Here is a 24966-nt window from a genome sequence, read left to right on the forward strand (position 1 = left end):
AATTGGAATGGATAGTAATAAATTTATTTAAAAGGCATCCTTGAACATCTAGAATTATGACCCCTTCTTCCTAAATTGCAGCCTGCTCTGGATACTGAAAAGCAGATGCAGGCTTAAAGGAACAATGGCTAAATCCAATCCAATCTGGTCCAATTCAATCCAATTCACTTATGATGCCCTTGCTGCAAAAGTCTCAGCTCAGGGCTGTCTCCGCTCCCCTCAGTCCCTCACTCCATTGTGTATTTAGTTGCTCAGGTCACTGAGGGGTCAAAGGGCATGCAGAGTCTGCCCAAGCAATTAGGCTTATGCACCAAGTCCTGACCTTTTGCTCAAGGAGGAGGATGGCCAACATTTTGAGGCACTTCCCCTCCTTCAACACCAATCCCATTTGGAAATTGCTAGATATCATTCCTTTGCTGGACACAGTGTTTCTTAAGGGCAACCACTGTGTGATCAAAATTCAGCCAACACACACTGGTAAAATTTGATTCAGTAAGCATTTATTAGATACTTGATGTGTGCTCAGCATTCTTAAGCATTCAAGAAAAATACACAGGGCTATGTATGATGAACAGTGGATAGCAATAAGAGAAAGCATATGATTAAGGAATAGAAATAGGGAGTACAATGAATGGGATGCCAGTTATAAAGGAAAGCTTTCTGGAAGCTATGCAGGATGAGAAGGATTTTTGGAGAGGCAGAGGAGAACCAGTGACAAATGGCATTAGGGTTGTGCTGTTAGAACTTCTGTGGATGCCCTGGAAGTTTCTAAGTGGTCTTTTTCCCTTTCTGTTGTCTGTTCTGCAATGTCCTTCTTAGAGCAGAGGTCATTGTGTCACATTGGAGCTAGTACAGGCTTGTCAATGGGTCACAAGACTGTCTGCCATGTGTCACAAAAGCCGTCATTGCTCTAACATGAAATTAGCAGCTTGCTCATGAGAACTGGTCCAATCTGTAGTGCAAGGGGGTTTATTCAACATGAGCTACAAGTCTTATTCAGAAGGAAAGCAAACAATAGTCTGAAAAGATGCTGCAGAGCATCTGGGCAACTAGAGTTTCATTTTTGGTAGTGACATTTTCCCATGTGTTCTTCTGATAGCTATGTGCAAAACCTTCCTGGCAGCACTTCCTCCAAATAGCAAAGATCATGAGAAGCATGCTCAGCTAGCAACTCAAAAAGCCTGCCCTTAGGAAAGCACTCCTGCAAGTCGCTGATGCTTCCCCATGCCAAGAATGAGGAAGATCTGGAACTGTTTATAGAATGTTCCTTGGAGATCCATAATGATAAGGCAAACAGCATCCTGGCCAAAGGACTTTTCTAAGACCTGTTAATCTTCACAAGGGCAGTGGGAGTGTCCATCTTACTTGTCATTTCATCCCCACAGTTAACACAGTGCCTGGCACAGTCTGTTCATGCCCAGCACATAGATTTGTTTAGATGATGAATAGAGTTCTCAAGTATGCTGTGTTTCTTTTCTTAGTGTCCTTTGTTCACTGTAGCCAAAGAACTACCCTCCTTGTCCACCAATACACACACACTCTGAAGACCCTCTGGTATCTAAGTAGGTACCTGGAGATACTCCTTGCTGGAATCCAAGTTGGGTGTCCAGCCATTGTCATCTCCATGAAGCCGGCTTTGTTGAGGTGTCCACCTTCCATCTGAGTAGGTAGATGAGGCACTGATCTGTTCATTAGCAATCCGGCCGGACTCCATTCCCAGAGGGACGTTGCACTGAAAGTCTGGGAAATGGAGATGGTCAAAGGCAGAGTTAGTTCTCTCCAGCTCAAGCCCCTGGGACACCCCCAAATGCTGTTAGCCTTCTAGGGGCAAGTCCTCGCAGGAACTCCTTTATCTTAAAGACCTAATTATATACTCACATCTTAAAAACAACTACACCAAGACATAGAGCTTGACAACCCCTCTGGGTCTGAAAGAAACTAAATTGGACCGAAAAGAAGTCAGGTTACAGATAAATAAAAATCATCATATAAATTAAAAATATAATCTAAGGCACAAGAACTGCTAGTGCTGTAGGCTATGGATGCTCACAGATGCCAGATGCACCATTATTGAAATACAGGTAAATGTGCAATAGACTCATGGCAATCTGGGTGGGCTGATACACCATGGGAAGCTTGCTTTATTAAGAAACACCCAGGAGGCACTTTTGTTTTTTCTTTCATTCAACTGTCTCATGCATTCTGGCACAGAGGACAGACATTACAAAGCAATAAATACCTGTCTTTGGGAGACTTCTTTATGAGCACTTGCATGTCACTCTCTATTCCCTTGCACCGCCTGTCTGGGTAAATGGACCCAGAAGTCACTGACTCTGGCTTTGTGCCATCAGTTTAATTGCTGTTCTTCCCATGGATATGGACACAGGTCAGTATTTGTGTGTGCATGTGTCTGATAAGGAACAGCCATCTTTTTTTGGTATCAAACCTATTTTTTATCTCTGTGCCTGCACTGGCCACCTGCAGATCTATCTTGGTGCAGTTTGCAGTGCTGTTCTCTTGTCACTCAGTCTTCATGGGCTCTTTGAGGAAAAAACAAAAACAAAACCCAGAACAAAACCCATCGACTTCCCAGCAAGCAAAGCTGCTGCCTCTGTAGGCATGCATGTGGTGAGCCATGTACAACCATGGCTGGGGTCCTCAGCTCTGACCATCTTCAAGGGTTTCTTTAGTCCTTAAAGTTATTATTTGGGTCTCTAAGTGGAAATGGCAGCATGTCTGAAGCACATGTCCCAGAGGAGCTGATTTGAAGATGGAGCTCTGGCAAGACTCATGGGCTAGATGGCAAATGCCAGAACAGCTGGGGTCAGAGCTACACGTTCAGGGCTTTGCACAGTGCCTGGCACATAACAGAAGCCCCAAAAACCATGTTTATCGGAAGGAAGAAGTCAAAGTCTAAGCAGTGTGCCAACCTGGTGAGAGAAACTACCCAGGGCCAGAGATGTTTGGTGTCAAAAAAAGAGAGAGAGGCTTAAAATTGCTAGTTTTCTGAATTGGTCATTGAGGCTTAGAGAGGGGGAAAATGGCCCCAGACTCAAACAATGTTAGCACAGGGGGAGACTCTATATAGATAATCTATCTGGTCTCCCTTTAATTTGTACATAAGAAAACTGAGACTTCGGATTAACACATAGTCTACAGGCACACACCTGATCATCTACATTTGCTCTCTTACAACACTAAACTCTGTTTTCTACCTTTATCTCGTATCTACCTACCACTTCAGCATTTTATTAAAAATAATAATAATAGAGAAATGTGGTATCCACATATAAATCAAGTATAAAAATCAAATGAATATTCATATTTGAACTGAATGTTTATAGTTCATAATGCATGAACAAAACCGAAAGCTTCTGTGATGACTGCCCTTGCACTGTTCACCATGTAACTTATTCACTATGTAAGAATTTGTACTCCATGTAAGAACTTGTTTGTTATGCATCAGAAGATTAGAGAGTGACAAAAATTAGGCTTGGGGTGGATTAATGATTGTGCATTGAGTATTGACCCCCCTATACAGAATTTTATTGTTGTTAACAACCATTTGATCAATAAATATGAGAGATGCCCTCACAAAAAAAAAATAAATAAATAAATAAAAGAAAACTGAGACTTGAGATGGCTCCATGACTTTCCTTCAGAATAATTAATCTGTGGTACACATATTTTTTTTCTTGAGTTTCCAGATCAAGATTTATTCTGTTTTCATTAATCCATGCCTAACAAGAGGATACCGCTCCCATTCCCTGAACTCAGATGTCACCATGAATTCTTCGGAATTCTCATCGCCTTCTCCCACAGGGATCAGCCTCTCTCCTCTGTGCACACTTGCAGCCCTGACAGAGGACAGGATGGAGGTTCCCAATTGGCCAACTCACTCTCTAGCGGCTCTTGGTGGACCAAGTAGTAACGGGCAGAGAAGCCATCCTTGGCCACTGCCATGTCAGTGTGAAAGGTCAGAGAGAGGATGCCCGTCGATGAACGGAGTTCAGAGGGTGTCTTGGTCCCGCAGTACTTGCCAATAAGGGGACCAACTGGACATGCAAAACAGAGAGCGGTCAGCAGAAACGGAAATGTCAAACTCCATTTTCAATACATTCTCCTCCCACAATTCCAAGACATTCAATACAGCATCATTTTGTATGCTTTGACATAAAAGAACAACCAAACATATGTCTTAAGAACAATGTCTTATATTTTTCCTGCACATGAAAAAGCACTTCCACTGACCTGGCCTCGTTCTGTTCTTAAAGCCCTTTGCAGGAGGGCCAGAAAGGTGTCACTCTAAGGCCTGTGCTACAGAAGAAGTAGGTTTGGAGAGGTCACGTGATTTTTCCAACATGGAAATAGCAGAGCTGTGACTCAAACCCAAGTTTCTGCCTATATCTCATGCTTTTCTCAGGAAATGAAATTGCTTAGCCATCAAATCTCCCAAATAGTTCAAAATACTTAGAAGGACTTCAACAACGAAAGACTGGTTTCCTCTGCCCAAGGCCTATATTGGTCTCCACCTGAGAAGCAGAGTGCTCTTGGCCTTGGGTGATGCACCTTTTCAACATCTATGGCTATATTATTAATAATAAAACTGTAGTAATAATAATGATAACGACAGCAGTTTACTTATACAGATAAGACACAGATAGGGTTAAGTAACTTGCCCAAGATTGCAGAGCCAGGATTCAGACCTAGTCATCTGGTTCTAGAGTCATATGGGCACAGAATCGCTTTCTATGGAAATCCTGACAACCTGGAGCACAAAAGAACATTACCTATAGATTTTCTCATTCTCATCTAAGTATCTATTCAGTCTCTTCCTGTCCTTCTCCAAAGAAGTATCACCCAGAAAGGAAACTGCCTTTCTCCAATTCCTCTGAAATCAGCCTTGGTGAAGGATAAGAAGAGAAAGTCATCACGGGTCATATATGAACCCTGAGGAGCTTTGAAGTGTTTGTTCTCTTTGTCAGTTGTTACTAAAGCAATTGACAGGCAAAGGCAAAGTTCCTGGGAGTGCCTCGTGACAGGGACACCACTCACCATGCGGAATGCCGTCCCAGATGTCCAGCCAATCATACTTGCAGTCTCCCTCTCCCACCTGCAAAGGGTCGTGCTCCAGGTCAAAGGTCAGAAACTGCAGGATGATCTCCATCTTGGGTTTGGCCAGGATGGTAAAGGTGCAGTCCAAGTTGTGTGGGTACTTCTCAGGAAAGCCGGGGGACTCGATGGTCCCGTTGGGGCTTGTGAAGTTCTTTGAACAATCTTCAGAACCTATATGTAAGAGAGAGAACTGCAGCATTAAGAAAGTACAAGAAGATGCCTTTCTCTGCTGCCTCTGTTGCAAGGGTTATTTAAATGTTTAGGCCCCAGTTCTCCTACTTGCGAGGTTTTTGTTTCCCCTGAAGTGGCCCTGCAAGCAACTTAGTCTTCACATCCATGTTTCAAGCCCTGAAGCCAGACCCTCTTTAGGAAGGAAGCTCGGGAGGCAAGCTGGCTTGCTCTACATATTAGAGTAAGAGCAGCAATTGAGGAATTGGGGGGTGGGTAGAAAGATGTGTGTGAGAGAGCGGGGGAGAGATTGATTCTCTTAAAAAGAGGAACAGAGTCTTCTTTCTCAATTACTCAGCTGCTTGCTCCAGAAATGTAAGTTATTTCAATCCTTAAGGAAGGCCTGCTGATTGCCAGCAGGGAAAACAATGTTACCCCTTATTTATGGCTGACCTCAACACTAGCCCCTATTGTACCAGAGCCAGCTAAGTGCCCCTTCTCCCTCCAAGATCCAAGGTGCCTCAGGGGAGGGGCAAAGGGGAGCTTGGGTCTCATTCATGTCATGACTATATTAAAACGAGCTGCTCTGTAGTGGCCAGACAATTAACAATCGACGTTTGTAGCTGGTGGATCACAGCAGGGCGCTGGGGATGTTAAAGGCCGCTCCGGCAGCAAGTTTGGAAAAATGAGGCAGTATATTGACATTTGGAAGGCTTCTGGTTCCTTCTGTGGTGGGGATGGCCTTGCTTCTCTCCTCAACTCTTGCGTCTGTTTTCTTGGGATTCTTGGAGGAAGTCTTACTAAGTGCCGCCTGTATTCACATTGATGCAGGCTTGGTGCAGGCTTCAAAAGCAGCAGGAGCAGCAGTAAGAGGATTACAGTCACTGGATCTTTGAATGCCTCTAGGTGGAGTCATACTAAAACGGCCCTCAAGTGCTTTAACCCAGCCATCATTTGCCAGAGCAGCCCTGGGCTGTCGCCGGATGCTGCAGTCCAGACCCCAGGCCCATATTGCTGCACAGAGCTAGAAGTGACCAGAGTTAATGCGCTGAATGTAAATGTTGGACAGTTAGAATTGATTTCACTACATCCTGATTTTAAAATTAAAAAAGGTACCACGATTTATGAGAAGGATAACAGGCACTCTAAGCATGAAGAGAAAAACACAGAAATACTCAATAAACCAGGTGTTTACTGGCAGGAAGTGTCCTCTGGGGATCCCACTGAAATATAACTATGCGATGCCGATACACTGATTTTAGCCTGCAGCGATGTCTTTATCTGCAGCAACTGCAGCAGGCCCCTCCCCACCACCCCACCCTGCAAGTCTCTTTATTGATGACTGTTTTCTGGAAAGCAGCAAATTTCTGACTTGGAAAAGGTGCCATGCAAATAAGTGGGGAGTGGAGGGATAGCATCAAACAGGAAATCCCAATATCCCTACCTACCCATCCATCATCTCCTCCCTTCTACCCAGCTCTGTGCCTTGGCAGGGTGAGGACCCCGGACACCTAGGGTGAGATCTAACCTTTTCAGGATTCTCTGTGGCTCTCTAAGTGCCACATCTCAGAGGCTCTGCATTCCATCATTCTGGGGCAGGGCAGCCCAGTGGGCAGCCAGGCTCAAGGGATGGGCTGGGACAACCTCCCTCCAGTTTGTTTACCACTGAGCCCCCAGTTCCTGGGCCTCCTCAATGGTCTAGGAAGAAGCAGTTTGGCAAAGCCAAGCCAGCTGGCAGTTTTTGCGGGGAGGTGGGGGCTGAGAGGAATTTTGAAAAGGAATTTTATGGCTGCTATGTAGCCTCCTTTATGTGGGCCACTTAGCCAGAGGAAACTAACTCAATTCACAGCTTGCCTCCAGAGCTAGAAAAGGCATCCTGACACCCCCCCTAGAGTTTGCTCTGCTGTCATTCCCTCCTGAGGCAAGGGGACTTCCCACCTCCCAGAAGTGGGGAATGTAGTGCAGTCTTCCTTTAGTCCCTCCCATTCATGGGGGATGGGTGTCTCCACAATGGACACCTAGTAAGCCCGAGAGAAGCCTGGAGAGTGAGATTCTAAAATACCCATAGATTCCAGGGTTCTGAGGTCCTGCATTTGACTAGAGAGAATTTTCTGATCTGATGTCCTTAAGGCAGAATATATATATGTGTGTATGTTTCTATCTCTGGCATATCATTATAGTCAGGTAAATACCGTCTTATTTTGAATGAGGTAGAAAAAATTTCATCCTTTACATGCAGAGAAATCAGCCCTGCTCTCTACAACTGCGCATTGTCTGTGATTGCACCATTTCACTGTTAGGACTAGGGTGTAAGTGTCAGAAAGCAGGCAGCTGAATACCAAATGTGAAGAGATCTCAGAAAGGGGTGACCATCCTTGGGATAAAAAATTGAGTCTTGCAAATATCTACCTAATCCAAGATCCTCTTCTGAAATCTGTTAAAAGGATTAAAGTTTCAGCAAATAGCTCAGTCAACAAATACTCAAGTTCACTCAGTGACAAGATTGTCCACAGAAGCTGGGGGATTTCAGCTGCAGTGCAGGGTTTCACACCAAAGGTCTCTAGTATGGAAAATGCCCACTCTGTATTTTTCCACTGTAAATTTTACAATAACTCTGCAAGCGGGAGAAGAATCTGCACATATAAAACTATTTAAAACCTGGTGGATTTATCCAAAGCTGAGCTTGGCCGGACCACAGGAGGTGAGTTCGGTTCTTCAGCTGAGGGAGTGAGGGTAGGGGGCACTCCAGGTTATCTCTATTTGTGAATGACCTCCAGAGATTCAGTTTGTGAAATGTCACTAGGCACCAGGAAAGAAAACCCAATCTTGACCTTTGGGCAAAGGAACATCAGAAAACAAACAAACAAACAAACAAACGAAATCCACATTTCTCAGTGATTCAATTTCCAGTGTTGCTTTTTAAGTTACTTTAAAATTCCTTCCTATGGTCTGCTTCTGATTTGGAGGTTTGAGCTCCTTTAAGCTTGCGAGTTGTTTTGGTTTATGTTTTCATATGTGGACAGTCTGGTAATTTAGGTCTTTTATGAAGCACTTCATTCAGGGTGGACATGAGCCTCCCATTCCAGCCACATGCCCCGTCTGTACCCGAATTGTGGCTTTCTGTTTGTCAGTATAATCCTGCAGCTGAGTCCTGCCAGGACAGTGTCCTATCGAAGGCTTCCAGAGTCCTCTGTCTGGTTATTTGTGTATCTGTGTTTACAGTTCCCCTTCTTTCTCTGTATGAATATGACTAGCAAACAGAGCTGTGTTTGTTTGGATTTCTTCAGCATATTCACGCATTTCTTACATGTTGTGTGGACGCCATAAACTTTGTGTGTCTTTCAGGACTCCAACAGTGGAAATGTGGGTGCAGGACACAGCACCCCAAAGAATGCTCATCTTCCTAAACTTCTCAGCTTTGAATTTTACACCCCAGCACATGTATGTGTTTTATATAAAGGGTTGACTTTCACACTGGGAGTTGCTCTTTCGAATGGATGTGATGGCAAGTGGGAGTGACCCAAGAAGGCCACTGGGCTCTCACCTTCTTCCTCATATTCCCCAGAAGCGTGGCTGTTCTGAGCAGGGCTGTCTCCCACTGCTGTAATTAATCTCTTTCTTCCTTCTTTGGGCAATCCCAAGCCTTAAAGCAAGCTGCCCATTTCTCCATGCCCAAGCCACCTTCCTTGTCTGGCACTACTGTTTCTAGGCAGTCCACAGACGTGCTGCGTCATTTGAAATCCTACCGTCCTCAAAGAGCAATGTCAAGTTATGATACCCTCTTGTGTGCTTTATCTTTTAATACCATCTCTTTGAATTGGCATGATGGATAGAGTTGACATTCACATTTTCTGCGGCTTTCTGGAGAATATGGCATCATCCTTTGTGAAACACTGAGGCAGGAGGCATGAAGCAGAGATGACCTTCAGTGCTCCTGCTCGCCCTTGTTCTGACTTCCATGGCCAGCTCCCTGGAAGGCCTTGCTTGGAGCTGTTTTCCTTTCACAGCCACCACAGTGGAGCTGAGTGACAGCTTTAGCACTGGGGACCCGACTATGTAATAGACTACCCAGATCCCCAGCTTGCCAAGCCTCTGGGTGGAGCCCTCATTTACATAATCATAGTAAGTTTTTCATACCTGTATTTAGTGCTTATTCATTCTGTCTCATATTACAGCTTTCCTTTCAGCAAACAAGTCTATTTATGTATATCCATCTGACAACATCTACTGCACATCTATTATGTGCTGAGGGTTTGCACACCTGTCTCCCCCACTAGAAGGGGGCAAACACCCTGTTTTATTCTTTTCTCTCCCTCTGCTTCCCAGCAGGTGGTATGACAAGCGCTACCTCAGGGCTGGTAATAATGACTGATCTGAATTTTGCACAGGACACAGGGAATGTGGACCAAGCTATTTGGGAGCCTCACACCAGCCCCGAGCCCCTGGACACACAGATTGTCAGTCCCTTGACCCCATGTCGTCAGGAGCATGACCACCCACAGCACGTGGACCTTCTTGGGACCTGTGCCTGTGGGACAGTCCGGGCTCCCACTCTGGCTTGACACAGTTCCCTCGGCCCCACCCCTTCATTGGATTCTACGTTTTTGTTCTCAGGCAGACAAATCCGACAAATGTTTAGACAGAGTGGATATAAAAAGTGCTTTCAGCAGCTACCATTTCCTTTCAAGAACTGTTTAGTGAAAAAGGAAACATATATGAATAGCTCCTCTCACACTGAACTCAACGGCGCCGGACTTGGACCTCTTGATGACAAGGTTGACAGCCTCCCTTTGCACCAGACTCTATCCACAAGTTATACAACTTAGGCTGCTGGAGACGGGAACACACTTGGAGATGGGGGTGAGACGAGATGAGGGGAGAATTGGAGGATAGGCTTCACTCACCTTCAAGAAAATAGGCTCACACATTGGAGGGAAGGGCATGCTGCTCAGCGTGCTTAAGTGTAGATGGTGACCCCACATCTTGTGAAGAGCCACCCCACATTGGCTTTATCCAGTTACAGAAATAAAAACAGTCCCGTATCCTCGGGGCCTGAAGGAATTAAGGGGGCCCCCTAATGGAAGGTGAGCAGTCAACTTAAAAGCAACGCAACATTCCCTGCCTCCTCTTCTGCAATCTTTTGAGTGGTCTTCAGGGTGTCAGCATTATCTGAGTTTTGGAAGTGGGGGTTCAATGGTTAGAAGTGGTAAAATGGATTAGCAAGGGGGATTTCTAGGAGCCATATTTGAATTTAAAAGCTACTGCATGATCCCACAGTCGGGTGGAGGGCTGTAGTGAGATCTTCGGCAACTCTAAAGCCTGAAAAGATTATGTCCTTTTACCCCAAGGAATTCCAAAAAAAGGCAATATTAAACCATGAAGTAATGGGAAAAAGTTCAACCAAGATTTTCTCTTTGCCACAGAAATCATATTCTTTCCAAAGGTGCTTTTTTCTGTTTAACCGGAACTCCTACTCTTTCAGTGCCACAAACAGTATCTGTCTGCCTGCAGGGCAGCTCCCAACTGTGACCCAGCAACTTGCCCTCTCAGGTTGAAAAATAACCTAAACTAGTTTTTCATCTTGGGATGTCTTTAGGTTCATCTTCCAACTCTACAAACTCTAATAAATTTCTTCTCTTCCAGCTCCACAAACTCACTCTGGCTAGAGAGAACAGTAACCCTCACCACCTGTCTGAACCCACTGGGCTTGGTCTATGAGCACATAACTATGATACCGTTTCCTTACAGAGTGCACCACGGCCGGACACAGGTGGCGGTGACCCATCTTCTTTAAGATGCCCAGCTGCCAGCCCTCCACCCAGGACCACACTGACCTGTCTTGAAGATCTCGTAGCGGAGAGAGAAGCCTGCCCCCTGCCGGGCGTAGTCGGAGGTGAACTTGATGTAGAGCACGGAGCCGGAGGAGATGATGGTGGGTGGGGCGATGTTCCCACAGTGCTTTCCCAGGAGGTCTGCGGATTCACTGTCCCCATCCCGAATCTCAATGAAGTCATACCTAAGTGAGCATGGCACAAGGGGCACGTATGAGAAAAGATCCCTTTAAGGAAATGAAAAGGACCACGGCCTCACTCTAACTCATGTGGTCTCCCGTCATTTCTAGACATTCAGGTGTTTCAGATCAATGAACAGAGGCCCTCATGTTTGCCAGCATACATAGCTCCAGGAAGTTGCATTATTAGCGCCACAGACAGAATGGGCACCTCAGTGGATGGCTGGATTTTAAGGCCTTATCTCTTGCCCACATAAGAGCATAACATTCCATCAAATATCTCAAAACAAACATGTTTTTCTTCCTTCTGCAGTACTATTTTTATTTCCATTATGATCGCTCTGAATCTTAGTCGTTTCTTCTCAGTAATGGGTCACTGCAAGGTACTTACCCACTTTGCATCAATTTCTTCATCTGTAGGATGAGGATAAAAAATATCTCTTTCAGAGGGCTGGTATGGAGATGGAATGAAAAACTACCTGATGGTAGGCACTGAGCCAGGCACACTGGGGAGCATCAGAGACATTTGTTCATTCTCCTGTCCCCTCCCCACACCTTGATCTTTCTCCTGCGTCATCCCCTCTTGTCTTCTCTTTAACTGGGAATGAAACAGACTCCCCAGCTGTGGGCCACCACCCACCCTAAGATGACTCTGCAAAGTTCCCATCAGCAGTGTGTAGTCAACAACGTGTTTTTGAAAGGAATCAGCATCATATTAGATAAGGCAATAAAAACCTTTCTCCAAAAGCAGGGGGTGAATCCCCAGGGACCCAGCGTCTAGGGGCACATAACAGCCTCAGCAAGGAGCAGAACGGCTGCCCTCTCTATGCCGAGGCCTGAGCTCATTTCAAACGGAATCATACTGGCCTGGGTTGGGTAAGAAACCTTAGACAACCTTTGCTAGGTTTGCGGGGTGGGACGTGCATACAATGCCGTTTTATCTGTGCAGACATAGATTTTCAGCCTTGACATGGCTCTCGTAAGCGTCACTGTGCCGGGTTTGTGCTCCTTCTCTGGGCCCCTGTGAATGCTCCCATCACTGCTTTTGAGCTGGAAAGTTTTTTTCCCAGCAGCTCCCTTCAAATTGCTGGCCACTGTACCATTATTTACTGAAAACCATCTATCTCCCTCTCCCTCCCTGTTTGTTTATTTTGCATCAACCTGTTAAAACAACATGTAAGAAATCTCATTCTTTCTGGTAAAAAGAGAGACTGTAAAGGCTGCCCTCCCTGAGACATGCCTTTACGGCTCCTGCCACACACACACACAGACACACACACACACAGACACACACACACACAGACACACACACACACACACACACACACACACACACACACGCGGTCTGTGGAAGCTGGCTGCCTGCAGGAGCACCCTGTCTGAGCCAGAGTGGCCTGAGGCTTCACTGCAGCCCCTGGGAGCCATATTTCACACTGCTCAGCCATTTGCAAATAAATTAGCCTGTGAAGGAAGTATAAGGAGAGGACCAGTATTAGTGCATTCTTAGACTCCAAAGGGCTGTGATCCTTCAAAAAGAATCACAGAAGCAGGGTAGAGGCTGGAGAAGACAGGAGGGCAGGGTTTTCCCCAGGAAGCTCTGGAGGGATGGCTACAGATTGAGAAAGATGGTGGGGGTGGGGGAATCTATTTAGGTCTGTGATCTCAGTGTGGGAGATGGTGCTTCCTCACTTCCAAAACAAAAAGTGAAAAGACACTTAGCTTGTTCTCAAGGAAAATTCCCCAAACCTTCTGGAAAAGCCCTCCTTGCTGTTTGCACACTGAGGTAAGCCCTGCTGACAGTCACTCTCAGCTGAGTAATGCAGATGCCCTGGCAGCCTGCACAGTGGTTGAGAAGCTCCCTGTATCCCACAGCTGCCCAGGTCACCTGAAGGAAGGAATGCATGGCCGTGTACAAAGGAGTCCCCCCAGTCCCAGAAGTTCAAAGAACAGGGTTGGGATCCTGGCTTGGCCATATTAGCTGGGTGCCCTCAGACAACTCACTTAATGTTCCTGCGCCTCAGAAGTAGGGAAAGCAAAAGTAAAATGGGATTAGAATCTTTCTTGTAGGGTTGTTGTGAGATTTAAATGACCGACATCATCTTTATAAAGTATGAGCCCACAGCCTGGCAATTAGTACATGCCTAATCAGTGTTAGCTGTCATTCATTTGCTGTTTTCTCACACCCATTTCACAGCGAGCGAGTAGAGGTGCAGTATAAGAAGGAATGTACGTCTGTTAAAACATTGCGGAGGTGTTTTGGCAAAAAACATGATAAATGTTAATAAGTACATACCCTTTAATCCAGCAATCCTACTGCTAGTAATTTTTCCTACAGAAACACTCAGACAATTGTACAAAGATGTATATGCATCTCTGTGTGTGTACACATATTTAAAAAGTGTGTGAAAAGTGAAAAGATACTTTGTTTATAAACAGCATGTCTAAATTTTCAACAACCAAGGGTGAGTAAATTGGATTTTGGTATACTTATAAAATGGAATACTCTGTTGTTATAGTAAATAGTGCTATATAGGTTTAGTCTTTTTGCTTTCATGGAAAAATGTCCATGATATATTGTTAGGTCAAGAAAAGTAGATTTTTAAAAGCATATTTAAAAATACATGTGTGTTTATATACATTTCCTTGCATATATATATATGCATATATATATATATACAGGAAAAAGTCTGAAAGACTATATACCAAAGTATTAACAGTAATGAGATACATAGGTAGTGGAATGATTGATTATTTTTACTTTCTTCTTTGTTCTCTTCTATTTTCAGAATTGTTGACGATAAGCCTGAATTTCTTTAATGCCACCGGAGACCCGCTACAGTCCTCCGCTCTACCAACTGAGCTATCGCAGGCTCCGCTGAATTTCTTTAATGTCACAAATAAATAAAATAAAGCTGCTTCCATTAAGAGTTTTGTTCACAGTAGAAGAGCTGAGAGAAACAACCCAGCTCTCGTAATTTAGCAGATGAGAAAGCGCATGCCATCGTCATCCCCACCCCTGCCACAGCATCTCAGCGGGGACTAAAGGGGACACAGCATGCTGGAGCACCTAGAATGGTGCCAGGGATGGGGCCCACGCCTCAATAAATGTGTAAGTTTTTTTTTTTCTTTAAAAGACCACCAGATAACTCCAGTCTTTGTGTTGCCAGTTTCTCTAGCAAGGGCCAAGAGGGGCCCTGACTTCCCACCAGCTTGTTCATCAGAAGCGGAAGAGTTTTATCTGGTTGCCTTACCACCCATGGGTAATTTAGGGGATAAACAGAATCAGCGATAAAGCAAGGCTACCCAGAAACGCCACAGCTATCAGCTTGCCTCAATGTACTCAATGGATATACTGCTCCAAATCCTTTTTCGTAATGCTAGCAGCTACAGATACCTCCCTTATATATCTCTAGACACATACAGTGAAAAGATGCATTTTTGAAGAAGGTTCATATATATCAAGTGAACGTTCTGCACTTGTTATTTAAAGGAGCCCTCTGGTGAATCCTTTTGTGAAGCACTCAGCCCTTATTTGAATTTCGAAATCCTGCATTTTCCCATCAGGCTTGCTTGAGGGGAAAGCAGCACAGTTACAATTTGGTGGCTAAAATTCCCCTTCCCTTCAGCATCCAGGTTCTGCTCTGTGGACAAGCCCCAGTTAACCACAGGATCTTCTGGCTGGGCTTTTTGTGTAAAGGGCACACTCCAAATAACATGCTGACTTCACACAGAATGTCTCATTTACCTCCTGTGTGACTGACTCATTTGGGGAAATTTTTATTATTAGGGATTTGATACAGCTGGAGTAAATCTCCTTAGAAATTTTGGTGTTTTCAGGTTCATTTGGAAGACCTTGCAGAGGCCCAGGAAGTTTGTGGCCTTGGAATAAATATGGTTTTGCATCTAGCACCTAATATTGTGCATTTGTTTGGCAAAGGAGTCTGGGGTACAAGCTGAGAGCTCATTCCAACGGCAGTCCGGTAGGATATAACCCAGAAAGCTGCTCCTCTTAGAACCTTTTATTCATTTTCTGGAGGGAAACACAAACCAGCTAACAGACATATTAACTATTGTGTTTGCATTTCATTATTCATAATCTCCCCCAAATGAAAAAATTCCTTTCAAAGCCTTCACACTACCTTTGATTATTTAATTTATTTATTTACCTTCTTAAGCTGAAGTAGCCCCCTTTACACCCACTCCTTTTTTTTCCTGAAATGGTTCCCCGAGTGCCTTTTACCTTTCTCCTCACAGATTCCAACATCTGCATGTTGTGCATTTGTCTAGAGAACACTTTCTGTACTTTTCTTTCTCAACTTCAAAGCCTTAATTTCTCTCCCCAAACCCACATTTGGGGGTGGGGGGGCAGGGCATGGGAATCTTGGCAATGGAATTAATTTGAAGAGTCCAGGGGAGAGGGATGAAAAAGCAAGTCTCATCTTTCCCTCTCATTGCTAGGCAAACAGGAACAAGAGGCTTCCCAGTTTCCCAGTAACTCAATCCGTACTTGCTACCTCTCTCGCAGACCCCCAAAGGCTGGGATAGAGGGGTCACCCCACTGAGGCCCTTCTGGCGGGGCTGGGAAATGGCCAGCCCCTTGCAGAGTCTGCCTTTCCAGACACCCCGAAGGACTGCTTCGGAGGGGATTTCTATATCATAAGTAGAGTGCTTGGGTGCTCTGAGAAAGAAGGTTGTGTCTGTTTTATGGGGTTGGATTCTACACATCAGAGCACCTGTGCCTGCCCAAGTCCTGAAGCCAAAACTGTTGGCAACCAGGCCATGCCTCCTCTCATGCTATTTGTATCAAAAAAGGCTCAAGACATCACATTTTATACATGGCATGCTCTTTCCAGCCACTGGACCATTGAACTTTTTCTTCTTTCTGCCTACAATACTCTTGGCTGGCGTTTTCTGTGGCTGGTCACTTCTCATTCTTCTCAGTACAAACTGTCACCTCCTCAGCAGAGCCTGCCCTGACCACCCTATTTCAGATGGCATGCCCTTATTATCCTAGTGCCTTTCTAGCTACTATAATCTGTAAAGGTCTTGTCAACACGCTTGCGTATATGTTTAGAATCTGTGCCCTATTGTATAGATAGTGGGCACTGTGAGGGCAAGGATCCACCCTCACTGTTGAGCTTCTAAAACCTGTGTGGTGTCTGGCACAGAGGATGGCTCGCAAACTCTTGTTGAGTGAATAAATGAATGAGGGGCCTAAGGACAGTGTTACATGTCAGGAAGAATGTGCAGCGTGATGGTGCTTCCTCAGGGGTCTCGGATGTTTGCTCCATCTTCTACCCGTTTCCTTTGTGCTCCAACACGCTCACTGAGCTGTGCCAGCTGTATCAGGAAACCAAAATGTTGCCTCATGACTCAAAATCACGAAATATAACATTTTAAGTAGAAGAAACGTCTCAAATCATGCTGACAGCATTTTCGCTATTAGCGGCAAACAAATCAACTATAATTAAAATGCTGTCAAAGTGATTTGAGATTTTTCTCACACTTTCAAAGTTCCATATTTCATGAGTAGATTATGGAGGCCAGTGAATTTACCACCTCCTGGAGTGCCTTTCTTCCAGGAAGCTCAAAGACATCTACAAACACTGTCTTATTAATCCTTACATTAAACCCTGCAGGGAAGATAGGAGGCAAAAATAACACTGTCATGTACGATTTCCCAAGGAAGAAACTGCTGGAGACACACAGAGGCTGCAGGCCCATATGTATGTACAAGTCTCTGGTCAGTTCAGGTGCAAAGCCAGCTCACCCATCCAACCTTTATGAAGAAGTCAGCTCAGTATTTAAAAAAAAAAAATTTCATTTCCTTGAATTTCTCCCTCTTAATGGTACTATCTATTTAATAAGAGGCTGGTACACCAATGGGAAGAGCTCTCATTTACTGAGCATTTACTGTGGATTAGACCCTTGGTTTAGATGTTATTTCATTTAATCCTCATCTGATACACACCAGGCCCTGTTATGGTTACCATCTGTTTACAGATGCAGAAACTAAGGCTCGAAAAGGTTAAGTGAACTGCCCAAAGTCACATGATGAGCAAAGGTGAGAGGCAGGCTTTGAACCAATGCAATCTCACCTCAGGGCACATAGACCTCACCTCTGTGCTTTTTCCCATTGTTGAATGAGTATCTCAGAACACTGAAAATAGCAGATTGCCACAGCGCAATACCATTAGAAAGTACAAGGTGTAAAGAAACTGCTTGGTATCAGACTTAACAGAATCCTGCTCTTTTTATTTAGCTATTTTGTTTAAACAAAGCCGAAAGGACTTGCCAAAATGAATAGATAAATCACCAGTAGTAACAGTGAGCAGATTTGGAATTCAAGGTTTCAAGACTTAGCCAGTAGAAATCTAACTTGGGAGTGTTCAGATGGGATAACATATTAATTTTGCAAGTGAAGTATTTTTATAAGCACATATACACCCATATGTGAACATATGGCCTATCAAGTGAGAGAACAGTATCCTCTGTATTTATAAGCTCTTAAAGTATCATCTAGTGCACATATTCTTAAATGCATGGATTTTCAGTAGGGTCCGCAGATGAGTTTCAGTAGGTTGGGGAACCCCTATAATCGCAGGCAGAAATTTTGTGTGTTTGTACATTTTCCTAGGGAAAGGGTCTGTGACCAGAAAATATCTTAAATTATTGTTACATAGAAACATATCTATCTATAAGGATATGTGTACTCTGGGAATTGTAGTGCCTGGGCTCTGTAGACAGATCCATCCAGTTGCCAGCACTTGTTAGTAATAAGACTGCATGCAAGGCATTTATTCCCTCTGAGTCTTAGTTTCTTCATATATAAAATGGAAAGAATATAGTTTCCTCCTTGTGGGATTCCTGGAAGTATTGTTAAGGTACAGACAAGTCCAGCTGGATGCCTTAGAAAGTCACTGGGAGACACTGGCTATTTTTATCATTACCCATGTTCTACAGAGCAGGATGGTAGGCTTGGAGGAGACAAGAGTTACATACACATGACGCTTTGGAAATTGGACAAGTCGATGGGATGAAACATAAAGTTAGAGACAGTGCCCCCACAATACCCCCCAACCAACTTTGGTACTAGGGAGAGTGGTTTCTAAAAACCCTCCTCCTGTGCAAATTCATTAGCAGTGCTTCAGTCACTTGAGTTTTTGAGATTTCATTTCAAACTCATGTTTTTGGAGTCCAGGCTCTGGAACCAGCCTGCTAGGCTGGCTGGGTTCGAAACCACTGCCCTCCTCCTCCATTTGCTGGGTCCTGAACAGCTGGGTATGCAAATGTCCTCAAAGGGGTGAATTAATGTGCGTCAATAGCTTAGTACAGTGTTTAGCACATAAGGGGTGCTGCTGCTGTTGTTGTTATTATTATTATTATTATTAATAATGTTACGTAACTCTAAGGACTCGAAAACTGCTAAGACTCTCCATTTGTTTGTGTATTTGTATTGGTGCTGGTACCTTTTTAATAGCAGCTGTTTGCAGTTTAATTTTCTGCTTTCATTTCTTCCCACCACAAATGCCTGATATCTGGGGCTTATCCACAAGCCCCTCACAGCTAGGGTCACCGTGGCTCTTTAGAAGGGAGGAAATCTGACCACCCAGCAAAGGAAGTATGCAAAGAGAATAACCCAAAACAAACCAAAGGACTTATTCCAAAGAACCTTGAAGGCAAAAAAAATGGGAACTACAAATAACATCTATTTATAATTGCTGCTTGTTTTTCCACAGAAGCCCTGGGATGATGGAGAGGGCCTGGGTGATCTTATTGTTCCTAACGGAGCAGGCTGCCAAGAATGCCTCACAACGTGAGGAAGGAGGCTGCTCCAGACAGGGCGTCGGATAAGTCACTGTATGAACTTCCAGAGAATTAAGGGCGCACAACAAAGCCTCCACCACTTCTCTCCTGACCCTCTGGCTGAACACCGCTTCCCCCACTGACCTGGCTTCCCAGCAACGTGCATTCCTGAGGCCGTGTGGCCACAGATCTGTTCCACTCCTGGACCAGCAAGCACTCAGGAGGCCAGCTTGGGTGGACATGTTTGCTTATGTAAGGAATGTTTTCTAGGCAACCCAGTGCCAATGTGAAGTTTAAGGCTTTTGAGCAGGCTGTTTTCAGCACGACTGTTGGATCTTTCTTCGGTCTGCTATATGTGTCTATAAAATCTTCACCTTTTGCAGTTAGCTTAATAGGCCCCTTGCTAGCATTTTGTAATGTAGGAAGTAGGTAAGAGTCACCCACAATTTATGCCCATTCACTTAGCAGGCTGGCTCTCAGATGTGAAGGTGAGCAGGGCTAGAGACTTGCTGAACTGTCCAAAGCCAGCCGGGGTCAAACAAGCTTGCAGGCCTCAGTTTGCCTCACCTCATAAATGGGAACAGGGAGCATGCCTCCATGTCTCTTGGGGCTGACTGGAAGGGGCAAAAGTGACTGGCACCCATGTAGGGGAAATCAGAGTACATCCTCCCCAGGCATGGTGTGTTGGTAGCATGCCCACACTGGGCTGAGTGAATGGTTCACTCCGAGACAGGAGCTCGCTACCCCTGGCTCCCAGGGGGTCTAGTTGTGAGAGCAAATCATAACCTCCCCATCTGTCTGAAGAAATGGTAGCCTGCTGGGGATGAGGTGTGCCAAGCGGCAGGGACTCAATCACTGCTTTGGGAAAGGGTTTTATGTTTTTCTTGGGTTTTAAGCTCCCAGTCAATTTTCTATACCTGTGTCCTGGCATCCAGTCTTCATAACAAAACTTGGAAAATACAAAACTCATCTGAAAAAGTGCCAGGCAGAAACAAGCAGGGGACAATCTGGGAGTAGGTGGCAGTTGTGCTGGGCTCTGTCCTTGGATTTCATTCACTGGGAGCTTCAGGTTACAGAGCTCAGAGCTTTTTCTGGCTCCAGGGGCAAACTTGTCACCGCTGTGCAGAAAGCACCTTGGTGTGGAAATGATGGGCCTGGACTAATGTCTAAGCAGGAAGGGTCTGCCACGGCAGGGTGGAGATTCTGAATACAGCATGCAGGGGCCAGTGAGCTGGAACTGCTTCCGCCTCTCAAACTGACACTTGGTAACCGTGCTTTCTTCAATGGCTGAATGCTGAAGGCACAGTGGCCGTGCTTGCAGCAAAAGCAATCCTGTCCATGCAGGGCAAGTTAAAGCACACCCCTCTCCCCATCCCAGAAACACCCCTCTGCTCTGAAAGAGCTGGCTGGCATCTGTTGGGAATGGAAGCAATGAACATTCAGGAATGTTGGGTGCTCTTGGCTGGAGGTTCATTAAGACCAGGAAGGAAAATGTCTAGAGAGGACACTAGCTGCTACAAGAAAGGGAACCAGATTGCAGGAAGCGTCCTAGCAGGATGGGAGCCGTGTGAGTCAGACCTGGAAGGACCTTTATTTATCCCACAGGCTGTTTGCTTTGTGCGGAGCTGCTGGCTAGCTGGCTGGCCACCTTATTGCAGTGGCTAGCAGGGCCCTCAGAGTGTGGCAGGATATGAGGGATGAGCCCTCAGCACCACACACAAGGATAAGGGCCTTGGTGGGCAGAAGGGCAGTAGAGACCCCCAGGAAAGGAGTCAGTAGCCCAACACTTGACCTAGCTGCCTACCCTGAGACTTGGACTGAATCCTGTATCTGCTTGGACCTCAGTTTCCCAGAGGATGAGACCAAAAACAACAATACTTCCTTACCCTCCTACCACTCTGAAAGGGATGACACATAGATAAATCACTTTGAACTTTTAGATGAAAGGTGCTCTATAAACCCAAGGTCTCATCAACTGTAATTGGTACAGTAATTATTTTAATGATAATAATGATGATAATGGGAGAAGGGGGGCTGGGGAATGAAACCTCTACCTTGAGACAAAGAAAAACTCTTCCATTAAAACCTGCATCATGAGTCTTTCTGCTAGCCCTCAACTATCTCTTTCAAACTGCCAATTCTTGGGCTGAAATATTATTTACTCCTTTCCTTTCCAATAAAACAATTATTTGGTCCACCGTTTTCCCTCTCACTCACTCTCCGGTGTGTCTAGCTTCGCCCTGACAGCTCAGCCATGGACTGTTTACATGTCTCGCTCACCCTCCAAGACTCTGGTTCAGCTCCATTGACACTAGAGGCAGGAGAATTCTCTGTGTGTGAGGAATCAATTACTTCCGCTGACACTCTATTACTTGTCCTCACATCTTTGGATTCCAGCTGGAGAGTGAGGTGGTGGGGGGATGGCATGGAATTCGAAGAGGATGGTGAGGGGGGCTGGAGGGAACCAGCCAGAGGAGGAGGAGGAGGTAGATGACAGGGAGGCAGATGGAGATCATCGACTGAGTCAGGCCTCTAGCCTGTATTTAAAGACACAGAAAGATCTCTCTCTCCTTGACTGCCCTGCCGGCATCCAGAGGTGACCTCCGGCAGGAAGAGGCAAAGAAAAGGAATCAAAAAGAGAAAAGTAAAAGACTTGTCAAAGGTATCCAAGAAAATCAGAGAGGCCCCAAATGCCTAAGCATTGAGACAGCGGATGACAGCTCTAGGTTCATGGACACAGGTGTGTACAAAGGCAGCTTTGAGTGGCGGGCTTCAAATCCCAGCCCTACCAATATTATCTGCGTGCTCTCTCAGGGCCTCAGTATCCTCCTTCGTTAAGTGGGAATAACAGCAGAACCAGCCGCATAGGGTGGTTGCTGAGGTAAAACGTGGAAGGTTCTTGGTGTAGTGGTGCCTGACACCTGTTGAGCATGCAATAAATGTTTGCTGTTATTGTCTGATGGACAGTCCCTCCATACCACCTACAAACATACAACTGAATCCCTAAGGAGGCAGAGCAGAAAAATATATATAGATTGCCAAGGTGCTTGGCTACAAAGTCAGGAAAAAGGCATAAAAAATCTTGGGGATTTCCCTTTATCATGTGGAGTCCTTTGCTGCCCTCCCACACCTAAGCCCAACACACACATTTTTCTTTCTTCTTCTTTTTAAAATTTTATTTTGACTCAGCTATCATTTTTCAGGGATTTTCCCTCTAGGACAAAAAGTTTTGATTATGTAAATTAAATACAACCATCTACTCTGCAATCAACTGAGTTGTGAGGCACTAGGTTTCATAATGAAGGACGATTATGGAAGCTCTTTTCTAGAAGGAAAGACAAGGGCAGCGAATATATATATATATTTTTTCCCCTAGGATGATTTATACAGGCAGAAGTAGAAGAATGGAATTAAATTATCTGTTAGATTTCTCCTCCAAAGGTTTCAATCCCCCTGCCACTAACAAGGACAAAACAAAGAATTTTTTTTTTCTATAGGACTCAAGGAAGACACACAAATGCCTTTTTAGGAAAACCTAATGTTTTTACTAGGTCTATTTCCTTCTCTTCTTTATCCCCTCCGCACCAGGAGCTCCCACTGAATTTCTTAAGACAGACTCTCACCCGGTGTAATTAGATAGGAGAATTACATGGAGTTACATGTGGTGAGATGCTGGCCCTCTGGGACCCTGGGTTCAGAGAAGGTGCCAGGTTTGAGAGGCAGAACAAGTGGGACTGTGTATTAGAAAATCTCAAGTGATTTTCTCAATCAAAAGATAAAATGCATTGTTAAGAAGGACAGCCATAGTAAAGCCTGCATTTGGAGAGTTGCAATTGCAACATCGCATATTTAAAAACAAACTGCCAAAAATAACTGTTGTCCTAACTGCTCTTTAACCTTGGTAGGAGGAGGAGAACAATCTGTGGTGATTTCCCCACTTCTTCAGAGCTAGGTTTCTGGGTGGAGTCAAGGTTGGTAAGCTGGGGTCGGCTGCCAGCTGAGCTCCAGTCAGCAGGACTGTTCCTGTTTATTGCACCACGTACCTGGAGGGGAATCTGTTTCTGTCATTAGCAGGGTTGTTGCAATACAGGAAAGTATTGCTGCTCATTGGTTCCTTGGGGGAATCAGAATACTTCTGTGGTTGGGCAGGCAGTAAATCTGTAATAATGTCATGAGTAATCAACCTGAGGGTCTCTCCTGAGTGAAACACACACTCTTGAACCACAGAACACTCTCATTCTGCTTTGATTTTCAGAGACTCAGGCAGACACCAGAGGAAGCCACACCTCTAATTGGGCAATGTGGCCTTCTGCCCTCCATTCACAGGAAAGAACTATGTGTTCAGAAAGAGTCCTGTGCAGGAGTAAACTGGCGAGGGGAGGTTAATCCAGGGTGTTACTTGGACTTTCCCAGGCCAAACTGTACTTTCAGGCATTAAACTGGGAGGGGGAAGTTCCCTGCACAAAGCGTATGAAACTGTAGAGACCATGACCAGGGAGGGCGCGGCAGCAGAGAGACCCATAACCTCAGTCTTTCCTGCTTCCTGAACATGGTCCCTCTTGGAGATGGTGGAAGTCACCTGGCCAGGAAATAAAATTAAATAGCATTGCTCAAACACCTCTTCACTGAGAAGAGGGCTTGTGTCACAAGTCACGAGCATGCCCCCTCAATTATTGTGGTTCCTGAAGGCATGAAATTCTTTCCCCTTCTTGTCTTTGACAGGATATTCTCTGCCTGGGCCCTTAGCCATACATTCTCCCCTTTTGCCTGGATGATTTCTTCAGCAAGTGCAGACATCACCTCTATCAGGGAGCCTTCCATGATCTCCCCAGCCGAGGTCCGCATCCCAATGCTGTGGGCTCATATAACATGCCCATATCATGTCTCCAGTCAGAAGGCAGTGTTGCGGGAGGCAATAGGGTATAAGGGTAAAGAGCACAGGTTGCGAAGTAGGGTATTCTGGCTTCAAATCCCTTCTCTCCCACTTCCAAGAATGGGACCATGGACCAGTTGCTTAATTTCTTTGAGCCCAAGTTTTTTCATCTGCAAAATGGGAAGAATAACAATGACTTCATGGGTTTTTTTCAAGGATGAAATGAAAAGCACTTAGCAAAGTGCTGGGCTTGTAGGTGATGTTCCATATTTGGTAGCTTGATTGTCAATAACCACATTTTTTTTACTCGCTTTGTCCTCCCAAACTCTAAGTGTCAAGAGGGCAACAAGTATGATCTGGTCATCACTGCATTCTCAATGCTCTCATCATGCCTGGCAAGGAGTAGGCATTATTTAATACCTGTGACTTCATGAATGATCTATGGCCATTTTGTTGGTGAAAGACCCAGAAAGCTGATGACTTCATAAGCCTGTGTCTTATGCTTTTGCTTCATTATGTCACATCACAAGATGGACGAATAGGGAAGAGAGTTCTGTCTGCCTTCCATTGCAGGTTCATGCTGTGCAAACCCATGTCCTGGCATCTCAAATGTAAAACTATTACTGAAACAATCATCCGCACACACTTGCTCAGCATCTTCAGGACTATGGAAATGAAATACGTGGTCCGTGCCCTTAGAGAATTTACATTAACACAAGATTCACAGGAATACATGAACTAAGGGCAAGCAAGCAAATCAAGGTGATAGGCAATGCTCCGGGGACTCAGAACTGGGCGAGTCAAGGAAACCGAGGGGAAGAGGAAGAGATAATGCAGCTGGGCACTGCGGAGGCCAGGGGAGAGTCTGAGCACTGTACACTTACAGGGTGTCAAGCAGGTGTAAGACTGAGTTTGGCTGTTTGGAATCAAGGGTGATTACTGAGTGCAGAGAATCACTGTTGGCTGGGTGGGGAGGGGTCAGATTATTGAGGTC

At 45.1% G+C, this 24966-nt stretch overlaps 1 protein-coding gene across 10 annotated transcripts in view; it reads right to left on the reverse strand.

The window, feature by feature from the left end:
• The window catches only part of NRP2 (neuropilin 2), a 115500-nt gene that overhangs the window by 71619 nt on the left and 18915 nt on the right, over positions 1 to 24966 (reverse strand). For all 10 annotated transcript variants that reach the window (XM_036928125.2, XM_036928124.2, XM_036928121.2 and 7 more), the window contains exons 3-6: positions 11118 to 11299; positions 5056 to 5286; positions 3900 to 4055; positions 1571 to 1740 (exon numbers count right to left, since the gene is read on the reverse strand). In XM_036928125.2, the coding sequence (XP_036784020.1) occupies positions 1571 to 1740; positions 3900 to 4055; positions 5056 to 5286; positions 11118 to 11299 (739 nt within the window). The remainder of the gene's footprint in view (positions 1 to 1570; positions 1741 to 3899; positions 4056 to 5055; positions 5287 to 11117; positions 11300 to 24966) is intronic.

The sequence above is a fragment of the Manis pentadactyla genome, chromosome 6 (genome assembly GCF_030020395.1).
Source record: "Manis pentadactyla isolate mManPen7 chromosome 6, mManPen7.hap1, whole genome shotgun sequence".
Classification (NCBI taxonomy): domain Eukaryota; kingdom Metazoa; phylum Chordata; class Mammalia; order Pholidota; family Manidae; genus Manis; species Manis pentadactyla.